A 19,968-nucleotide genomic window follows, 5' to 3' on the forward strand; every position below is an offset into this window, starting at 1 on the left:
TCAGAAAAATCTTCTAATCCGACGATTAAAATATGTGCCAAGCTCCTGGCTAAATTTATGTCTCCACGGTCCCAATAAATTTAAGCGATCGCTACGGCCATTACAAAACAAATAAGACACGAAAACCGTATGGCCATAAATTTTTTTAATTCGTGTTTAAACGTTAAAAGGCCATTTTATGTATTTTGCGTTATTTCTGGTTCAATATTAGCGATATATTGTTATATAACACCATAAGGCCGCGAATTTCTGTTTTTACACTCGCAAGGTCACCCATAATGAGCAGAAATTTGATCGATTGACTGTATTGATAGGTTTTAGTCCAGGTTTGAATGCATTTGGTTTTTGTATCTTTTCGTCAAATACACTCGCGAGCACAAAATTAGGGTCACCTCGTGATTTGCATTTGATTTAATGGCTCATACTTTATTCAAATTTTTGTCACATGTAACATAATTTACTAACTTCATGCTGCGATTTTGTCGTGATTGCTCGAACGAAAAGTAATTTTTGTTCTTGCTGTAAAATGTATTAAAAAGTATGAAATTAAAGAACACGCATTTATCCTCAACATTAAGGTTTTTGCGGACTTCGGTACCGAGTGTTTCCTCCTCTAATAGCGGTAACAGCTTGCAAGCAACGAGGTATGCTTCGAATCAAGTTTTGGATCGCATTCTGCGGAAGATTATCCCATTTCCGCACCAACATTCCGCGAAGCTCTCTGCTATTTCTAGGAGCTGGCACACGTTTCCGTAAACGTTTATATCATCCCAAACATGCTCTATAGGATTCAAATTCGGACGTCAAGCGGGCCAGACGAATCGCGTGATTTGAATTTCGTGGAGAAAAGGGGTAACCATGCGAGTAGTGGGGATCGTAGATTATCATGCATAAAGGTTGCGTTGTTTCTAAAAATGACCATGAACAGTGCAACATGGTCTCCTAGAACCTCTGTCAGGTTGATGTACTCATTTTCGATTAACTCTAACTTCGCATGAGCCTGAAACGAAATTGTTCTTTATGCCACAACTCCGCCAAATGGGAGCCAAATACACGCTTGGGCATTCCTCTGAGTTGGAGTCGATACATTCTTACATGTCTGTATGAGCTCATAAGATAAAATTGAGATTCAGCGAAAAACAAAGCGCGAGTCTAATCCTCTACTCTCCAAGCCAAGTGTTCTCATGAAAAATTCAACCTTGCAATTCGGGGTTCCCGAGAAAGTGGAGGCCTTTTACCTCTAGTTTCGGTGGATAATCCAGCAGGATGAAGTCACCAGCTAACGGTACTTTCGCTTACGTTCACATCTCTCACTTCTTTCAGATGAGTTCGACGGGAAACTGCCGCAGCCGTTCGGTGCCTCAACGTAACAGAAACACGGAGGCTCTAGCTGGTCTAGTCCTTCCTCTTCATGATCCGGGTTTAAGCTGAGGAAATCAGTCTCTTTGGATCGCTGAAGAACTCGGTGCACAGTAGATAGACGTACGAGCATAGTCACACGAATACCAGACCTAACACTCACAGAAAACATTTTGTGGAAAATATTATATTTTTTCTAAACGTAATCCTCTAAGATTAACGTACTTTTCTTAACGATGTTCTATACTTTGTTTAAAGTAAGAAACTTCGAATTCAACATAGGCACCTTCTTCGGACTCCACCTCCTCGTTCTTGGTAAATTTCTTTCTAATGAATCATTTGTTCAAGTTTCGAAATTAATCTAAGAGGGTTAAATCTGGCGCATGAGGTGGTTGAGGAAGAAATTTGAAACCAAGTCGATTGATTTTGACCATCGCGAAGACTGAAGCGTGGACTGGTGCGTTGACTCGATTAAACAAGACTTTGCATTCCAAAAAACTGACGTCATCGTTTTTCCTGATGGAACGGTTTTTTTCCCCTTTGGAGTCAATTCTCCTCTTTGAATCCGTCGTTTCGACTGCTCCTTCGTCTCAGGTAGGAAATTATGGACCCATGTTCATTCATGCCTCGTGGCTGAAGATGATTTTGTTGAAAAAATTACTGTCCAATTTTTGTTGTTCAAGGATTCAATTGACGAAGGCTTTTCGTTGTGTGATCTGCAGGCTTGAGTTGGTTGGAATTTTCAGGTGTGAGGATGCAAATTTTTGGAGGGAACATGCCGCGTAGCATTTCTTGTAACGATAAATAAGAACGGCGTGAACGAACACGTATTAATGGTTTGGCATCAATAATCGACCAGGCCTCCTCAAATTTTCTTATTAGTCGCATCACAGTGGACGTATATGGAACATTTACCCGACCAAAGATTAGACGCAATTTGCGTATTGCGGCAGCCAGACCCTCACCATTTTCGAAATAATATTCAATAAGTCAATCAGCTTTTATGTCGGACATAAGTCTCTTTTAAAAAATTGGGGACCTTCCTAATTCGAATTATGAAAACAGTTTGACAGCGCAGGTCCAACAGAAAAAATGGCGCCAAGTTTAAATTTTGCGCTGTTATTAAGGCACCCTTCTCAAGCTTTGAGGAACTTTTCAAGTGACTCCAATTTTACACTCGGGAGTCTATTAAAGTAGTTATTGTCCCTTTGTTGGGTCCTCCCCGAAAATTGGCCAGGATTTGAGGCCGTCGACAATGCGAAAATGTCTGGATCGGATTACCAGACAGATATCGCCTTACCGCTCATCTGAACGGTAAGTAAATCACTTCCTGATTTGTTAGCCTTGGCAATTGTCTTGAGAAGAGGTGCGGTAGGACAAGTCGGTCAAAAATTGATTCTATTTGTAAATATCGTTTAAAATGGACTTCTGGGGGAATAAATGGAATTGCTTGTTGAAATGCGAGTCCGCATAAATTTGATGTCATTTCGACGAGAAGTTGCGAACAACGAAGCAATTAACGAAAGCACTGCATGCAGTTCAATGGGCTCAGTAATTGTAGGCGAACAGTTTCCACTTGAAAGTGACAAAGACAAATATAATACGGACAATGGATTGTCGGATGCACAGCAAAAGTGCTTTTTAGTTAAATATTTAATGCGAGTGTGTTGTAGCCGCTCGAAGGCCTTTTCGTTGACGAATGTTTTTTTCTTGTTTTCAGAGATTCTGCTCTATATCACACACAAACTCTTACATACACACACACGCACACACACAGTATAACTAATTAACATTTCGCGATCGTATTACGGTAGCAACTATCCCAGGTACCCAACAATGCTAGACAACCCTGAGTACGAACCAACACGGTAATTTGCTCGAAAATAGCACAACAGTTATGCATGCCGTAAGATTTAAAAAATATTTATAAAAATGTCTTATTTAAATAAATGACGTTCGGCTATTTTGGAATTCAAATGATTGTAAATTACATACAGCTATAAACAGGATTTGCACAAACCAAGAAAGGAAAAACAAATCATTGTTCCATTCCGATTTGCAAAATGGCGATGCATATTTCCATTTTTCCTCCTAAGACTATTCAATTCTTAGCTTGAAAACCATTGCCCCTAGAAATCCATTTTATTCTAGCGAACGATTTGGAAAAATATCGGAGTTTCCTTTCTTTTCAGGCAAATCTACAGTTCCAATTTTGTAAGTATTTTGCAGTCGCGTCGTATTGAAATTCGAAGTTATTGTCAAATATCCTCGGGGATACATTTAATAATATGAATTAATAATTTCATAATTAATTTTGTTTTAGTTCCGGAGATTGGCCTATTAAATTTTGTTATTTAGATTGAATCTCAGCTTAGGACTGCACCTCTCTTAGTTTATCAACAAATTAGATTTCCTCTAATGTTAAAGGAAAAAAAAATGCTTTCGTAAGTAAACACATTGGAGTTTGGTTTTCTATACTTGCCCCATGAACAAAAACCACAGGCACCTACCTTTTTGAGGTCTCCCACCTGAAATTCAAGGGAGAAGCGATAGCAAACGTCGAATAGACGATTTTAGGGTGAATACTCACATTAACTCCGTCTATTTCGGTAGGCCCCGGAGGGCCACTGGGCCCTGGTGGCCCTGGTGGGCCAGGAGATCCCTCTTTACCTTCGTCTCCTCTGCCTCCAGGTGGGCCTGGAGGGCCCGGAGGACCTCTTTCACCTAAAATTAAAAACTTTATTTTAATACTCGATCTACTAATTTACGTGATCTAAGAAGGTATCCAAAATTCTAAAGTATATTTGGCCTGCTCTACTTTTCCGGTTTTGTAATTTAAATAGCTGTTGTCATCAGCGAATGGTTTTACCAATTCCTCGGGATAGCTTTCCGGTGTTGAACAGCAAGCGATTTTTGCCGGCAGAAAGTGCATACTTTCTAACTTGTCATAATAAAATACAAAAAACTTGAAACTTTCTTTTTAAGTCGTGTGAAACTCCAGTTCTCAAGAAATTGCTAAAAATTGAATCAACGTAAAAATTGCAAAACATTTTTTGCCGCAATAATTATTGTAGTGCAACCGACAGAAAAATATCGTAAGTAAACTTTGACTTTTGTCCACACGATTGTGTTAGAGTGTCTCAATTATTTATCCATAATTACTAATTAATTAACAGATTATTGTTAATTATAATTAATTTTTTGACGCTTATCGATTACTTACTAATTAATTAATCATTGAATTACACTAACGTGGATGCTAAAAACAGTCTAAACTAATAAAAATTCATTAATATTTTTCTTTGACTATATTGCGAGTAAAGTAGGTCAGATTACGTCAGGTTAGTTTCAATCGTAAAAAATAAAAATCGACTTCTTTCGGAAAACATTTAGCATATTCTTTAAAAATATATGTACCCCTTTCTCCTTTATCGCCCCTGGGACCAGGTAGCCCTCTTTCTCCAGGCCGCCCTGGTGACCCTGGAACCCCAGGCAGCCCTTCCTTTTCTATCGCTGGGGAGTACGGGAAAGGTATTCCCATTGCGCTGAGAAGCGTTGTCACATTGCATGGACAAGAACCCTAAGAGAAGAAAATGAAAATTTTACTTCAGTATCGCAAGCAATTCTCTTTTTCCATCAAATGCACATTTCTAAGTCTTGACCTGGTTACGTAACAAGTTCCCATTTCACCGGAAGTAATCAAAGCTGAAGGACTTTTCGTTTCAGACAACTTCATTTTAGGACTTTTTGTTTCGCTCTGTGAAACATGGGCGCCACGCAAACTTTGCCATTCAAATTATAATATTATGTGTCACATATGGATGTCGTGTTCCAGGCTTTTCACTTTTATGTTTCGTATAATGCGCTAAGTTTGAAATTACTTTGCGGAAAAGTACAGTGGAATAAACTTTGTTAGGAGGTGGTGTTTGATGTAGGTACGATCATTATGCGGAAGAGTAAAATCAGTTAAATGGTGGCAACTGCTTTATTTAATAAGCCGATGAGGGCCAGGAATTCCGCAACAAAAAATGTTAAATTTAATAAATACGCCAGAAAAAGGGAAATAAAAAGCAGTATGCATATTAATAACAGCGATTCATGATCGTGACTATTTATTAAATTAAGTTGAGCTAATTAAGGTGAGGTTTGCCAGCTTTGGAAAAAAAAACAAATAAATACAACATTTCCACTACTTTCAGTTTAAAATTCATTCTCTTTACTTTAAGTGGATTTGCACTTCAGTTTGGAATTCAAACCCATGTGAAAACTCGAAACTTTCATAAATGACAGACACCTGTCATATGTCAACCATAGAAATTGTGTCATAGGTCAGATGTCTTCACCGTCACAACGCTCTCAATGTCATGCAATAATAAAAAAATACATGAAGATGTGGGGGTGTTATTAATGAATAGGTATTTTGTGTGCATTAAAGTAATCTGTTAATGCTCAGTCGACAGAAATAAAATATTTATTAAGTAAGAGATGTGCTGCTGGTGGATATACTCGTAATGTAGCTCATGTTGGAACCTAATGATTTTTAATATTTCCAATGAGAGTCTAGACTGAACCAGAGACAAACCAAACCAGAGAGAGGTTCATGAAGCTATTCGGTTTAATAGAATAATTTTCATTTCAGTTAAACTGATAATCAAACAAATTGTAGATAATAATGTTTTTGATACGAGATAGGGGACTGAGGGTAACTGGCTACACTAGAGAATTCGTCAGTCCATTCCATCCTAATGCATTATGATTGCCTGAAAATTCGATTAACAAATAACTGTGTAAATGTAGGTGCAATGCTATTATTATAACTTGTCATAATTTCAAATGGCCTAATTTTAAAGATAATAACGTGATTGAAAAACACATAATTATAATATCGAAGTTTGGCGCCTTTGTCTTGAAACTGCACTTTATTGCACTGATTTGAATGTCTTTATTTTAAACACTAAACACACTTTGGAAAGGAAATTTTAAATATGACTATAAATTTTTTGACTACTTTATACTGACTAAAGCTACTGCCGAGAGATCGGTGCCGCAATATAGTTGTCCCAATATAGGGGAAATAATAGTTTCCAATGTGAATTACGATCTTGTCTACCACTAAAATGTATGAGGAAAGTTTTATAGCGCCCGCTACATTGCGGCATCGCTTTCCTAGAAAATTCCAGTGTAATCGGTGAATTTACCTCAGGGGCTGCAGGTCCAGGTAAGCCCGGAGGACCTGGTGGTCCTGGGGGTCCTCTTATTGCTTCACCCGGTGGTCCCTGTAGAAAAGAACATTATTATTACATGCCTGTTTTAATGAAATGTTTTATGACCTAAAGAATTAATTAAAACCAGTGGAACAAAAATTACCTAATGTTTCCTTTATTTTAGGAAGTAGAGTAGTTTTAGGAGGGGGGGGGCGGGCTTAGTTAATTCGATGTCCAGTGAACCTTAAGAAAGAGTTCAAGAGGATTAATTTTGGTCACCGTGAGCAAATTGCCCTGTATATTTGCAAGGTGTTCCTAAAATTACTGCACAACGCTTGACTAAAAATTGTTTAACAAAAACAAGACGCGTTACGCAAATTTGCTTATATGTAATGTTGCTTGATTTTGCTGCTATAGGGCGTTAAAGTTCTCAATTATATTTAATTTTTTTAAAATAATTTCTAAACGCTTTTATCAGTTTTCACTAACTTTGCAACTAACAGTTACTACAAAAATTGGCGCATTTTAACGGATGCGGGATTTTTTCTAATGCGTGAAAATATTAAAAATAGCATGTGATTTGCAAATAAAAGTAATTTTTTTTTATTATCCCCGGTACGAACGATTTAAAATTTTTTCTCGTACCAGTCGACTTCATTTGAAAACTTATTTGTCTCTTGTAAAATTTTCGCCGGACATATCGCTTTCCGACAAGAAAATTATACGCGATACCTTGCAATTCACTATTGTCGTGAAGGTAATGTTAAAAAAGCCTGCCACGGTGCCCAAAGAATAGATTGATTTTTTTAAACGAATTCACTTATGTATTCACGAAAACAGTGAACTTTATTAACAGTATTAACATGTGTTATAAGAATCAAACTAAGTTGTTAATTATTTAGAATTAAAACTTTTTTAATGTTTTTGTTCCTACTAAATAACAATGGTGAATTGCGAAATATCGTAAACAATTTGTTAGGGACTTTAAGTTATTCGTTTTTTTTGCTTGTTGTGATTAATTTTGGTTTTGTTATGTATTTGCATTTTATCCCGTAAGTTACGCCCATGTGCGGCGATACTTATTCTGAGAATACCACCTGGGTGCCAGACAACATGGCCCATCAGGCCAAAAATAAGGGTACGTTTTGGCTGGGGGATATGCTACTAGTTAAAAGAAGCTTTCTCGGCCGGTACTATTGCCGTGATGGTCAATTTGTTGGGCCTGCGATGTTCCCAGAAAAGCGACTAGTATAGATATTCCCAAATGGCCTCGATTTATGGGATCCGGCGTAGCCATAGCTCGTAATGGTTCTTGGTGGTGGTGCACCCCTGGTTGGAATTCCTCGGAATTAGTACTTAAGGGATAATCGAAGTAATTTTTACCCTCTTTTTCTCTTTTGCTTCTCTTCGTGTGGAAGCTACGTCCTGTCGGGATGTGATCAGAATCATAGTGTGTAACCCGCCCATTTAAGCATTCTCTCTCTACCTATTTAGACCAAAACTCTTTCATTTTTTGATATAAGTGCAAGCTAAATACCAAAGTCCATTTTATGTAAACCAAATTGTCGTTGTCGTGGTTTCATTTATCGAAGGAATCCCTCAACACAATTTTGGGAAAAAGAGATATTGTATGTCTGGCGAAAATTTTAGGAGACAAAAAAAGCTTCAAAATAAAGTCTAGTGGCTAGTAGCAGAGAAAAAAATTTACGTTAATCACAAAGGGGGTAACAAAAATGCGACTTTTATTCACGAAATACGTGCCATTTTTGATATTCCAACACATCCCGATTTATGCAGTTCTTACTTCAAAATGTTTTGCAGCGATTTCGAAATAACGATATTAATTTGAAAACTTTGGCCCCCCTTAAAAAGAAGCAACATTGGATTTAGGTAAGTTTGCCTGGAACGCCTTGTTTTAAGGTAAAGAATTTTTTGTCTAGCGTTGTCCAGCCGTTTCAGGGACACCCTTTGCATCAACCATTTGACCTTTCCACCCATTTTCCCTTATGTTTCGTTTATGTTTTGGAATATGAATTCTATTATTTTGCATTGTTTTATGTACAAATTGTGTAAACATATACAACCGTATGTTTTGAACGCGCCTGAGAATCTTGTATTGAATATACGTATATACACATAACATAACGTGAACCCTTAGCTTTTAATTTCAACCCAACCAGGCTTAGCTCTGCGAAATAGGAGAAGGTGAAGAAAAGATACACACAGAACATATCATTAACGTCATTACACCATGCATCACTCCCCCTATTCAAATCTTAATCCCTTCCACATTCCCGATGAATTCATTATGAAGGCACTCTGCCTCTGAACGCATTAAAATGAAATATGGCAACGAAAGACCCGGCTCCTTTCTCATAAACAAAAACAACCGCAGGCCTTTGTCTTCCCATCAAAATAAACAGGAACAACGTATTGTAAATAATAAATTCTTCCCAAGAAATTATTAATATTCCCCGTTGCTGCTGAGAAAGCGGCTTTCAAATGCTTCGTCGCCATTTTCCCCCTTTAGGCCACGTTTTTTCAATCTCGAACAAAGCACTGAATAGCTAAAAGCCAATGCGCCTGAAAAAGAGTACTTAGAGCAGTAGCAAAATAGTGGAAATTTCAGCTACATCGAGAAAAGTGCACTTTATGCGGTTTAAGTGGCTGGAGCTGAAAAGTTGACGTTTAAACTGAACGTTGGAACCAGAACGCTCGCGTTCTGGTTTAAACTCCATTGTTGGCTAGCGACTTGCATGTAGTACGAGAGTTTTGAAATATTTATTTGATATATTTCTATTATTGTTCAATGAACGTTTCAATGATCGTGGCCGATGGGACAACAAAACAAAAAGAAACAGAAAGAGAACATTTCCAAATGAGAAGAAATAATATAATATTAATTAAAAAAGTTTTCTCTTAGATATTAATATTTTTTAATTTTTTATTGCTTTCTATTTCAAAAACCCCCTAAAAGGGTATTTCTTGAATAAATTCCTGTTGTATTCTTAGCACTTAGCCCCTCTCTCCATTAGGGGTTTCGACTGTGTTTCGTCCATCATTGTAAAAGTTCAAAACTGCGCTTTTAATTAACGCGATATTGAGTAACTTTTTTTTTGCTCAATAGGTCTCTTATAAATCATATGTGATTAATGGGCTTCTCACAAAGCTTGCATATGAATGTCTCATAAAATGACCGGCCACATAAGCTCTTCAATTTGGGTTTTGACTCCAAACACAGGACAAACTTTTATGTGGCGACGCAGAGTCAAAGCTCGATGAATGCAAATTGAGGTGCAACGATACAAAAAGGGACAAATTAAAGGTCTGCGCCCTTACTGCATCCGATACAGGGATAATCCAATCAGGGCACGTCCCAGCACTCAAACATTGTGCAAATCCCATTGCAGAAAATGATTCCAATTGCAGATTACTCTGCCACGTTTGACGATAGAACTAGTTTAAGGGATAATTTCAGCAGTTTATGGACTTGATGGATCGGATATGGCTCTTGTAAACTTGTTATGTTTTGGGACTCGGGATATACGAGGATAGTACTGAAAGTGTCCGACTTAACACTTAAAGAAAAAACAATTTTGGAAAATGTTGCGTTATTTCGCATTATAGTCTCCTTAGGGAATGACACACTTTTCCCAGTGAAGTTCCATGTATTTTATATCCCATTTAGAGTAAGAAGCTTCGAATGTTTCAAAATAGGAATCAACCTCGGATTTCAGCTCTTCATTATTGGCAATCTTTCTCCACCGAGCCACTTGTTCAACTTTAAAAAGTAATCTGAGGAGGCTAAATCTGGCGAATAAGGTGGGAAAATGGAAAACCAAGTTGAGTGACTTTGGCCACAGGGATAAGGGAAGTGGGGAATGGTGCGTTTTCTTGATAAAAAAAAGCCTTTCCATCCCAAAAAAAAACTGACGCCATCACCTTTCCTGCGGATTTTCTTGAAATTTGGAGTCTTCTTAGAGCAGATTCTTCCTTTTGAGTTCATTGTTTTTATTGTTATTTCGTCTTAGGTGTGAAATGATGGACCGATGTTTTATCCATGGTTAAGAATCGACGCAAAAACAGGGCTTTATTGTTGGGAAACTTTGCCAAACACTCCCTTGAAACATCCTCAAAGCACTGTTTTTGTTCAATTGTAAGTAATAGCGAACCCATCTTGCGCGCAGCTTTGTCATATCCAATTGTTACGCCAAAATTCGGTGTAAAGCACTTTTTGAAATACAATCTTTCAGTACATTTTCGTGGATTTTCATCGTAATTTCTGGAGTGATTAAATCTGGAGCGTCATCGGGCCGACCACTGCGAAGTACTCCTTGTCAGCTCGTACCATCGCGTTTAAATTTTGCCACCAAATATTTTATAGTTGTTAACGAAGGACCAGATTCCCCCAGAGTAGAATTTAACTGCTCTTTGATGTTGGATGGACTAAGAACTTTCAAGTGAAAGTATTGAATCACGTATTCATAAGCAATTTTTTCCATTTTTACAAAATCTCTAAAAGCATTTACTTAGCACGCTCCAGACTTGTGATATGAGCTTTTCAAAAATAGGTTTTTATAATATACGCAAACTTTTAATAAAAAATCGTTATATATTTGTCAGGTCGTGTACCTATGGGACTATCTTCGTATGTAGAGGATTAAGTTGACTCCAGTTTTGTATGCTAATGAACTGCTCATTGAATTCAGTCCATATCTTTAATACATTATTTTTTTTAATACATCAGAAATTGGTGTTCTGCAGTGACAGGGGAGGATTTATTCGCATTTTAGTCTATCTAGAGATTGTGGCTTCCGCCTAAAATAATTAAAGAGTTCGCTAGAATTACTTACGCCCGAAGGGAAACGTATTTGCACAACTTCATAAAGAAAACTGCTTCGGGAGATTATCAGTTCTTTTCTTCCTAAAGAAGTTTTCTACGAATAAATATAGCCGTAAAGGAACATCGTAAGTAAGTTATGAAATTTCCCAACCGGCAAATTTAATTATCCTGTAGCATACAACCGAAAAAGGGCACGAAGCAATTAGTCTGCCAGTAATCCAGAGAAATTATGGAAATTAATGCTCGGTAAAGCTGTAATATTAAATCAAGGTTAACATAAAAGCTCTTAATAATGCTAATTTACCAAAAGCGTGAGTATGTGGTACACGCAAAGTTCAATAATGAAATTACCATTGATGTTTCGTCAGGAAGTAAATATAGGAGTCTACAGATTTGTTTAAGCGATCGCCAACTTAGAACTCACTAACGACTATTTTTTAACGATCTGATAAAAGAGCGCGATCCGCGTGAATAATGTATTCATGGTCCGAACGAAATAATGAACAGCTACAGGACTTTCGTCGAGGAGGTGGGCGAATTACGGATAGTACCAAATCTGATATGTTAACTACAACTTACCTTGGCCCCACGATCTCCTTTCTCTCCTTTATATTTTCCCGCTGCATGTAAATCATTAAAAAGGAAATTACAGCAATCCTCGAGGCCGCCACAAGGACAAGCCTTACCGTCTGGAGGCGGCGGTGGGGGCGGAAATGTCCCCAAACCGTCGACGTCCTCTCTGGGGAACGGGGGGTAATCTGTCCTCTCCACCTGCAAAAGTACAAATAAATATTAAATGCGCCCGGAAATTAGACTTCCGTGGTGCGATTTGCCGGATTTTTGGTTTAACGGAGTTAGTCGAGCACCGTATCGGGTTAAATAGGTAATTTTGTAAAGTTTGTTAGACAACTTTGGCTGTGAAAACTCCGTGGGTCTAATTTGCTTTGGAACCGTGCAGTGAGTTTATTTAATTAAGATTTTAATAAGAATTAAGGATTAAATTGAGTCGATCGTAATAATCTTTTAAACTTATATCGCCAATTTTCCGCTTATATCGTGCGGCTCTAGACTGTCCCCCTTTTCCCGTTACCTTTTTAACAATTTTATTTTTATTGAAAAACCGCATTAAATAGGGTGAAAAATACTATCTTCTAATATTTCTACATTTTTCGAAATTATATTGACGTCACTGAAGGGGCAAAATGGCCGATTTTTTAAAATTGAAGCATGAATTAATTGACACCTCAAATTAAAGGTGTTTTAAAACCACATTGAAAGGTGGATTATATTTATGGAGAAAAGAGCTATAAATAGAAAAAAATATATGTAAAAGATGCCATACAAATTCAGTTTCGTAGTATATAAAAATAAAAAAATTATTTGCTAATAGAAATTACAACATAATATGATAATTAATATAACTTAAAATAATAATGATAAACCTGTTTTCGATTTTGGACAAACAAACAGTCTCTGGTTATTTTTATAAATGGCTGGGTAGTGCCCAATAATGCTAACCATTTGTCAGTTATGCGTGCCCGAGAAAAATAATTTGGGGCTATTTGAAACTCCCGCGTCCCTGGAAAGTTGTTCAACGCAAAATTGTTTTCTTTTTTTATGTTATTATAATTATTATAAATTATATTAATTATTTTAATACTTTTTCGTTTCCCATTTATAAATAAGTTTTTCTACTGTGTATGCCCTATGAAATTTGCATTGCACCGTTTACATAACTTTCTTTTCTATTTGCAGTTTTTTTCTCAAACACTATTCGATCGATTTTAAATCGCGTTACACCATTAAATGCAGTTTTGAATCACGTGTAATTTGAGGTGTCACTTGACCCATGCTTCGATTTAAAAAAATCCGCCATTTCGTCCTGACGGTGACGTCAACAAAATTTAGAGAAATAGTCAAAAGTCAAAAGATATTTTTTCTGTTCTATTTAATGTTACTTTAGAATTTAAAAGAAGTGTTAACAAGTTTACGAGGGGAGGGGGATACAGTTTAGAACCGCGCGATATACAGTTAAGGCACGAAAACTCTCCAATTCACCTTCTCGTCGCAGCCTAAAATAAAAAAAAATATTTGATCAAGATTTTGTGGGCTTGAGTGGCGCAAGTACAAGAGCCATAAAATTCACGTCTTGGGAAAACAGATTTATTGGAAATCTCTTACTGCTTGAGGCTTCATATAGATTTAATTCCATCGCCCATAAAACTACAAAGTACACCAAGCGCTCTATCTTTAGGGCTGAGTTGTAAAAATTACCCCAAAAATTCCTCCGTAGCTGCCTCGGGTTTTTCAGGGTATTGACTTAAAGAAAGTTCGTTAAAGGAGTTAGCGAGGTGCGGTAGTAATGAAATTTTGGTGGAGGTAAAACAGATTGCATTTACGACGTAAATTATGATATTTACTTTCAATTACCAGAGCGATAGACCACGAAGTCTTCATTCTTTATCCGTCCATCGTTATTTTCCAAAATAAGGCAGGATGATAGCTAAGAAATTTCAAAGCCAAACGAAATCTTTTACGGCCTCTTAAATTCTCCATTGATCTCAAAACGTCTCTTGTTCTTATTAAGGCCTTTAAAGTTTTGACGATTTTCCTTCGTAGCTCATTAATATTAGTTAGTGCAGATTTATAACTGTTTATCGTAAATCTTTTCTTTCTATTACATTCACGAAATTTGCAACTAAATCGGCTTTGCGGTCGTGCTATCAATTGTAACAAAAGAGAGAACAGAACGATAAACAAACATGTGTTTAGGTTTCAATCCCCATTAGGTTAGTTGGGTTAGTTCCAAATTAAGGGTAAATAGAGTCGCTGACACCACTTACAAAATAATTTACATCCTGGCTAATTTCGTTGTCTTCGGTGGATTCCTTGAAAAATAAACAGAAAATAAAATACCGGACTAACTTAAAAAAAAAATGAATGAAGATACAAAGAAGAAGAAGAAGAAGAAAAGGAATTCAAAAAGTAACGATTGTTAATAGACCTTTAATAATTTAAATTTGGGAGTGTTAGTACGTGAATATTGCAATTACTCACTTTCATATCTAAATTATTACCATCTATGTCATCTCCTTGCAAATCCATAAAATCCTGGTAAAAACGAAATTAAAATAAAGTTAAAAATTTAAAAATAAATAAATAAAACGATAACAAACAAAATATACTGGAATTTCAAACCATTATATTAACATTTAATGAAGGTCCCAAATCCTGATGTGGAAATCGTTTTTCCTACATTCCATCACTATCAGTTAACATGAAAATACTGATTATCAATATCGCCATGATTATCAGCGGTAAAATCCGTAAAAATTGCATGCCGACCGAATCCACAACAATCAAACAATACTCCATTGTGCCAAATCCATAAATCAACTCATAAACGGATAGATAAACTGTAAATTTAGCAAATAATTTTGGATTTAATAGAGATAAACGACAATTTTGTTTCAAATTTCCTCACGTCATCACCTTCACTATAAAACATATTTTTAAAACAAACCTGAAAATCCGTTTTGCATTGTTGCGCTGCCATACCTGGATCTGCATATATTTTCACGTGCGATAATGTACCCTTGAATAAACAGAAAAATGTTCATAATCCTGTATATATAAAAACGATTATTTCCAAATCTGTACGAATGAAAGGTTCATGCGACTTCAAGCTGTTTCATAGTTTGAAAGCATTTTAGCACCAGGTTTTACAACAGCACGCTTCAGCACTCAAAGTGAGTCACCAATGCCCATTAAGTCCTATTAATGAGTAATTAACTCAAAACAAAATATGATTTTTTATAGCTTTTAGGTGCGAAGCAGTGTTCTAAACAGTTTAGATATGCTGAATTAAAGTTTCTAATGTTGTTCCTTTAGCAACCATACAGGCGTCATAAAGACCGTTTTATGCGCGGTGCAACGTACATAAAACACCGATTATTATGCAGGCGTAATAAAAACATATTTTACGATGATAACCTTCTTCATCCTAAATATCCGACCAATAACATGTATATTACTGCCTCTGAAAACTCCGCCAAACCAACGATAGCATTTTAGTTCACATAATCCGTCATAACTCACGAAATTGCTCAGTATTTCTCTCATTTCTCTTCAGAAACTGAAAGGAGAGAGGAGGAGATTAAGCTTTACGCTATGGTTACAGTGCAAGCGTTTACTTTTACTTTGTCGACATCGGTGGTCAAGCATTCTCTTACGGAAATCGTAATCGTAACGAAATGTGACAACCGAGAAAATTGCTTTCTGATCTTTTAAATAGCTGTTACGTTAACGTATTTGTTTATCGTGACTGGAAAGAAACAGAGAGAGAGAGAGAGAGAGAGAGGGAGAGAGGGGGAGAGAGGAGAGAGAGAGAGAGAGAGAGAGAGAGAGAGAGAGAGAGAGAGAGAGAGAGAGAGAGAGAGAGAGAGAGAGAGAGAGAGAGAGAGAGAGAGAGAGGGAGAGAGAGAGAGAGAGAGAAGTTTTTCAGAGCTCTTTCTAACATCGTGGTCAAATTGGTTTTTCTAAGGGTACATCATTAAAAGCAGCAATCTTCTTCGATTCTGATGATCTTGTTACCCAACTTAACATTTAAAGATTTAAAAAAAATCGGTAATGCTACATTGTTTCTTAACATGATGGCCTTTGAGCTTGGTAGACTCTTTCATTCTATACAGTGTTTACAGTAACTAGCTTCGAATATTTCAAAGTATGCATCAACCTTGGACTGCACCTCTTCATTATTCGCAAATCTCTTCTCACCGAGCCACTTTTTCAAGTTTAGAAAATAATCTGAAGGGGCTAAATCTAGCGAACAGGGTGGGTGAGGAAAAAGTTGATTAATCTTGGTCATCGCGATAACGGACGCGTGGACTGATGCGTTGTCTTGATGAAACAAGACTTTCTTTTTCGCCAAATGCGGTCGCTTTTTCCTAATTTTTTCGCTCAAACGCTGCAATAAATTTGTATCATATTTTCCGTTTATTCGGTTTTCTTTAGGAAGATTATTATCCTACGTGTATCGGAAAGAACTCCGGTCATCACCTTTCCTGCAGATCGAACGGTTTTCGCCTTTTTTGGAGACGATTCTCCCCTTTGAGTCCATTGTTTTGTCTGCTCTTTCATCTCAGGTGTGAAATAATGGACCCTCGTGTCATCCATAGTTATGAATCAAACCCAAAAACTCGGCTTTATTGCAAAACACTCCCTTAACACGTAGACTGCCGCACCAAACTTTCGAAATCCGCCCAAAAAGCACGAATGGATTAAATTACCTAATATTACTAAAACATATCATAACCGCTAAATATAAATGATATTTTTAGTTTCTGGCAATTTAGCTAAAAATTTCATTATTGAAAGTATTTTTTTTAGATTCGTATATTTGTTTATTTATGAATAAATGTTTTGTTTAAGCACATAACGCTTGACTTATTTTTGTTTGCCGAGACGCCGGAGATTCATGTTTATCTCGTAACTTGAGAGTATACTCGTAGTAGCTAAACAGTGACCAAACGGAACACCTACGACTTAAGTCGTAGGTCCTGGGTAAGAAGTGTGTCCACGAGTTATCTCGTAGTTGGTAGTCAACATGTTGAAACATCCTTGCGGCGCTGTTTTTGTTCATGTTTGTGAGTAATCGCGGCATCCATTTTGCGGACAGATTTCCCAACTCCAACGTCAAGTCCAGTAGTTCCATCAAAATGCGATGGATAATACATTTTCAAATTCCCATCTTCCAGCATAGTTTTGTGGATTTTCACCATTTCCGGAGTGGTCAGATCTGGAGTGTCATCGGGTCGATCACTGTGGAGTTCGTTCTGGCAGTTCATACGACCGCGTTTAAACTCTGTCACCGAATGTTCTACGGTTGTTAACGAAGGATCGCATTTCCTCAGAACAAAATTTAACTCCGTTTTGATTTTAGATAATCTAAAACTAGGAGAATTTTTTAAATCTTCACAAAATTTTAAAAAGCGTTCACGAAAAACGGCCCCAAAACAAACATAAATCAATGTAGTGCCCCCAAACTTTAGACCGAAGCCTTTTAATGTTACGTTTTTGTGATGTAGCCAAATTTTTAACAAAAGATCGCTATCTACATGCCAGGTCGGGTATTTCTGGGACAATCCTCGTAGTTCCGGTCATTATCTATTATAACATTGGCGGTACAGCAACTCTTTCTTTTCTGACGCTTCCTGGACCGGCTGGATTTCCACAAACTTGTAATTTTTGTAACGCCCCAGGATGGCTTTGAATGACTAACCCACGGTTAATTAGCAGCCGGTGAATATGCGCCCAACATGAAATTATTTAACAATCGCCCTCGACCTCTATTTAAACGCACTGGTTTAATTATGACTTACACAACCATGGGGTAACAGTAGCAAATCTATGCATGGTCGGTCTCCGGCAACTTGCCGCTGGGCCGACGACAATTTTAATGCATAGTTCCTCATTGAGGAAATTTCTGGATCATCCAGCGAAATGGAAGTAGACACGCTAAATGGTCAGTAATGAAGCAATTTGTCAAGTTAGGATATTCATTGGGAGGTGCAGGGAGAATTCCAGGTCGTGATCTATAGGAACATGTGAGAGTGCGAATGGCGACGTTGATTGGTGAAGAAAATCCATTGGGAAATTTTATTTGACAGAATATTTCATTGTCACTCTTAGTTCTTTTTATGGAATGAGGGCTTGACTGGATAGAACATTACGCTTAGTGAATTGTGCAGGGTGTCCCATTAACAATTTACCTCCCATCTAAACTCTTTCTTTTTGACATTAAAAAAATGGTTGAAACGGTGTGTCATTTTAGGAGTGCAACGTGAAAATGCCCCCGTTGCGCCCCCCCTGCACGATTCATCCCATCGCGCGTGGCACAAATTTCCTTACTTTAAATGGAACCCCTCAATTGTTTAGCAGTTTTCGATTACGCCTTACATTTGAAGTCACTTTATGTGAGATATCTTATCTTTAAAATCTATCGTTTTCGAGTTATTTTGGAAAACTTGAATGTTTCGGCAGTTGCAAGGTTCCACCGAAATCGGGGTTATTCCATCGCCGTATATTTAGGAATCGGCGTTTTAAGACTACGAGAGGACCTAATAAGTTACGTTTTGGCGTATTTGAGAAAGTCTTCCGTAACCCTCGATACCCCCCCCCCCCCCCAATTTGTGTATTTGCAAATATCAATAATTTGTTTATTTAAAATAGAATGTCCCAAATTTCTGGACAGCATCGTGTTCGGAACTCAAAAATCTGCTATTTTGATTAACATGGCCTTGTCCCTATACCCCGCCGTTTCTAAGTGTCTGAAAATTTTCCCTTCTTCTGGGCTAAGTCTAAAATAATAACGTCATAAATGACGTCATCAAATTTTGATATTTGGTCAAAAAAGAAGAGCGCCGATGACTCAAAATTTTTTATAATACATTTTGGTTATAGTTTCATGCTTGTATTTGTGGAAATGCTCTCTAATATTGTTTATTCCCAAAGACAGAAACCTGATATGCTTCAAGTTGATTTTTAATTTGATATACAACTGTAAAGAAGAATTAACGCAAAAGATGTCGCGATCCTTCTACATCTAGATTTTTGAATTCTGAACACGGTGCCCTTGGAAAAATTGGAATATTCTATTCGAAATAAACTAGTTATTGATGGTTGAAATCATGTAAATTTGGAAGCGTATTTCAGAGGTAGCGAAAGACTTTTCATCAAATTCAAATATGTCAGAATGCAGTTTATTAGGTTCTTTCTAGGCACTGAAATGCCGACTTCGAAATTTATATCCATTAGGAAGCAACGCCGATTTCCGTGAGACCTTGCAGATGTCAAAATTTCTAAATTTTCTAGAAAATTACTCGAAAACGGAAAATTGTAAACGTAATATACTTGACAATAAGTTCATATTAAAATTTAAGGAAAAATCGATAAACATTAAAAAACTAGAGGGTTCCGTTTAAAATTAGGAAGTTTATGCCACGTGCCAGGGACGGATTATGCGAGAGAGAAGCAACGAGGCTATTTTTAAGTCGTAGTCCTAAAAAGAATGAGGGTCCCCGTTTGGGCCTTCTTTCTAATGTCAAAAGTCCAGAAGTTAGGTGGGGGCTAAATTGTTAGTGGGACATCCTGTGTTGAGAAGATTTTATGATATGTCACGGGTGCTTGAATCACAATGACTTTTGGAAGCGATCACGTTATCAACTGTAGACATAAAATCCCGAGATTTCAGTGGACGGAAGCTCGCAGACTTTCTGCTCAGGGAGGTAAGGAGTAACATTACCATCTGTAGAAGAATGTCAGGCAATATTCTAAAAGGCGAGTAAGGGGCAGATACGTTTGATTGATATAGATTCAACAGTCCCGGGTCCAAACTGAGGAAATCAAGACCATTTGATACTATGTTGAAGTAAGGCTTTTCACTGAAAGTATTACAAGTCAGTTTGCCTTGATTTTTCTATCCATCTAGTACCATAATTTATTTTTCAGGGAAATGTACATCAAATTGTTCAGCATCACGAAGGTTCTATCAAAGGTTTTGCC

General features: G+C 37.1%; 2 protein-coding genes across 9 annotated transcripts in view; one reads left to right on the forward strand and one right to left on the reverse strand.

The window, feature by feature from the left end:
- LOC136341290 (uncharacterized) overlaps positions 1–1,510 on the forward strand; it is a 59,005-nt gene extending 57,495 nt beyond the window's left edge. Inside the window, exon 4 of the mRNA XM_066286102.1 lies at positions 1,324–1,510. Coding sequence (XP_066142199.1) covers positions 1,324–1,431 — 108 coding nt within the window. The 3' untranslated portion in view covers positions 1,432–1,510. The remainder of the gene's footprint in view (positions 1–1,323) is intronic.
- The window catches only part of Mp (Multiplexin), a 269,908-nt gene that overhangs the window by 55,317 nt on the left and 194,623 nt on the right, over positions 1–19,968 (reverse strand). For 3 of the 8 annotated variants that reach the window (XM_066286066.1, XM_066286065.1, XM_066286063.1), the window contains exons 5-12: positions 14,930–15,001; positions 14,464–14,517; positions 14,250–14,294; positions 11,986–12,177; positions 6,558–6,635; positions 4,777–4,939; positions 3,950–4,083; positions 3,870–3,887 (exon numbers count right to left, since the gene is read on the reverse strand). In XM_066286066.1, the coding sequence (XP_066142163.1) occupies positions 3,870–3,887; positions 3,950–4,083; positions 4,777–4,939; positions 6,558–6,635; positions 11,986–12,177; positions 14,250–14,294; positions 14,464–14,517; positions 14,930–15,001 (756 nt within the window). The remainder of the gene's footprint in view (positions 1–3,869; positions 3,888–3,949; positions 4,084–4,776; positions 4,940–6,557; positions 6,636–11,985; positions 12,178–14,249; positions 14,295–14,463; positions 14,518–14,929; positions 15,002–19,968) is intronic. The other 5 variants (XM_066286069.1, XM_066286070.1, XM_066286064.1 and 2 more) reach the window with 4 other exon arrangements.

The sequence above is a fragment of the Euwallacea fornicatus genome, chromosome 9 (genome assembly GCF_040115645.1).
Source record: "Euwallacea fornicatus isolate EFF26 chromosome 9, ASM4011564v1, whole genome shotgun sequence".
Lineage (NCBI taxonomy): Eukaryota > Metazoa > Arthropoda > Insecta > Coleoptera > Curculionidae > Euwallacea > Euwallacea fornicatus.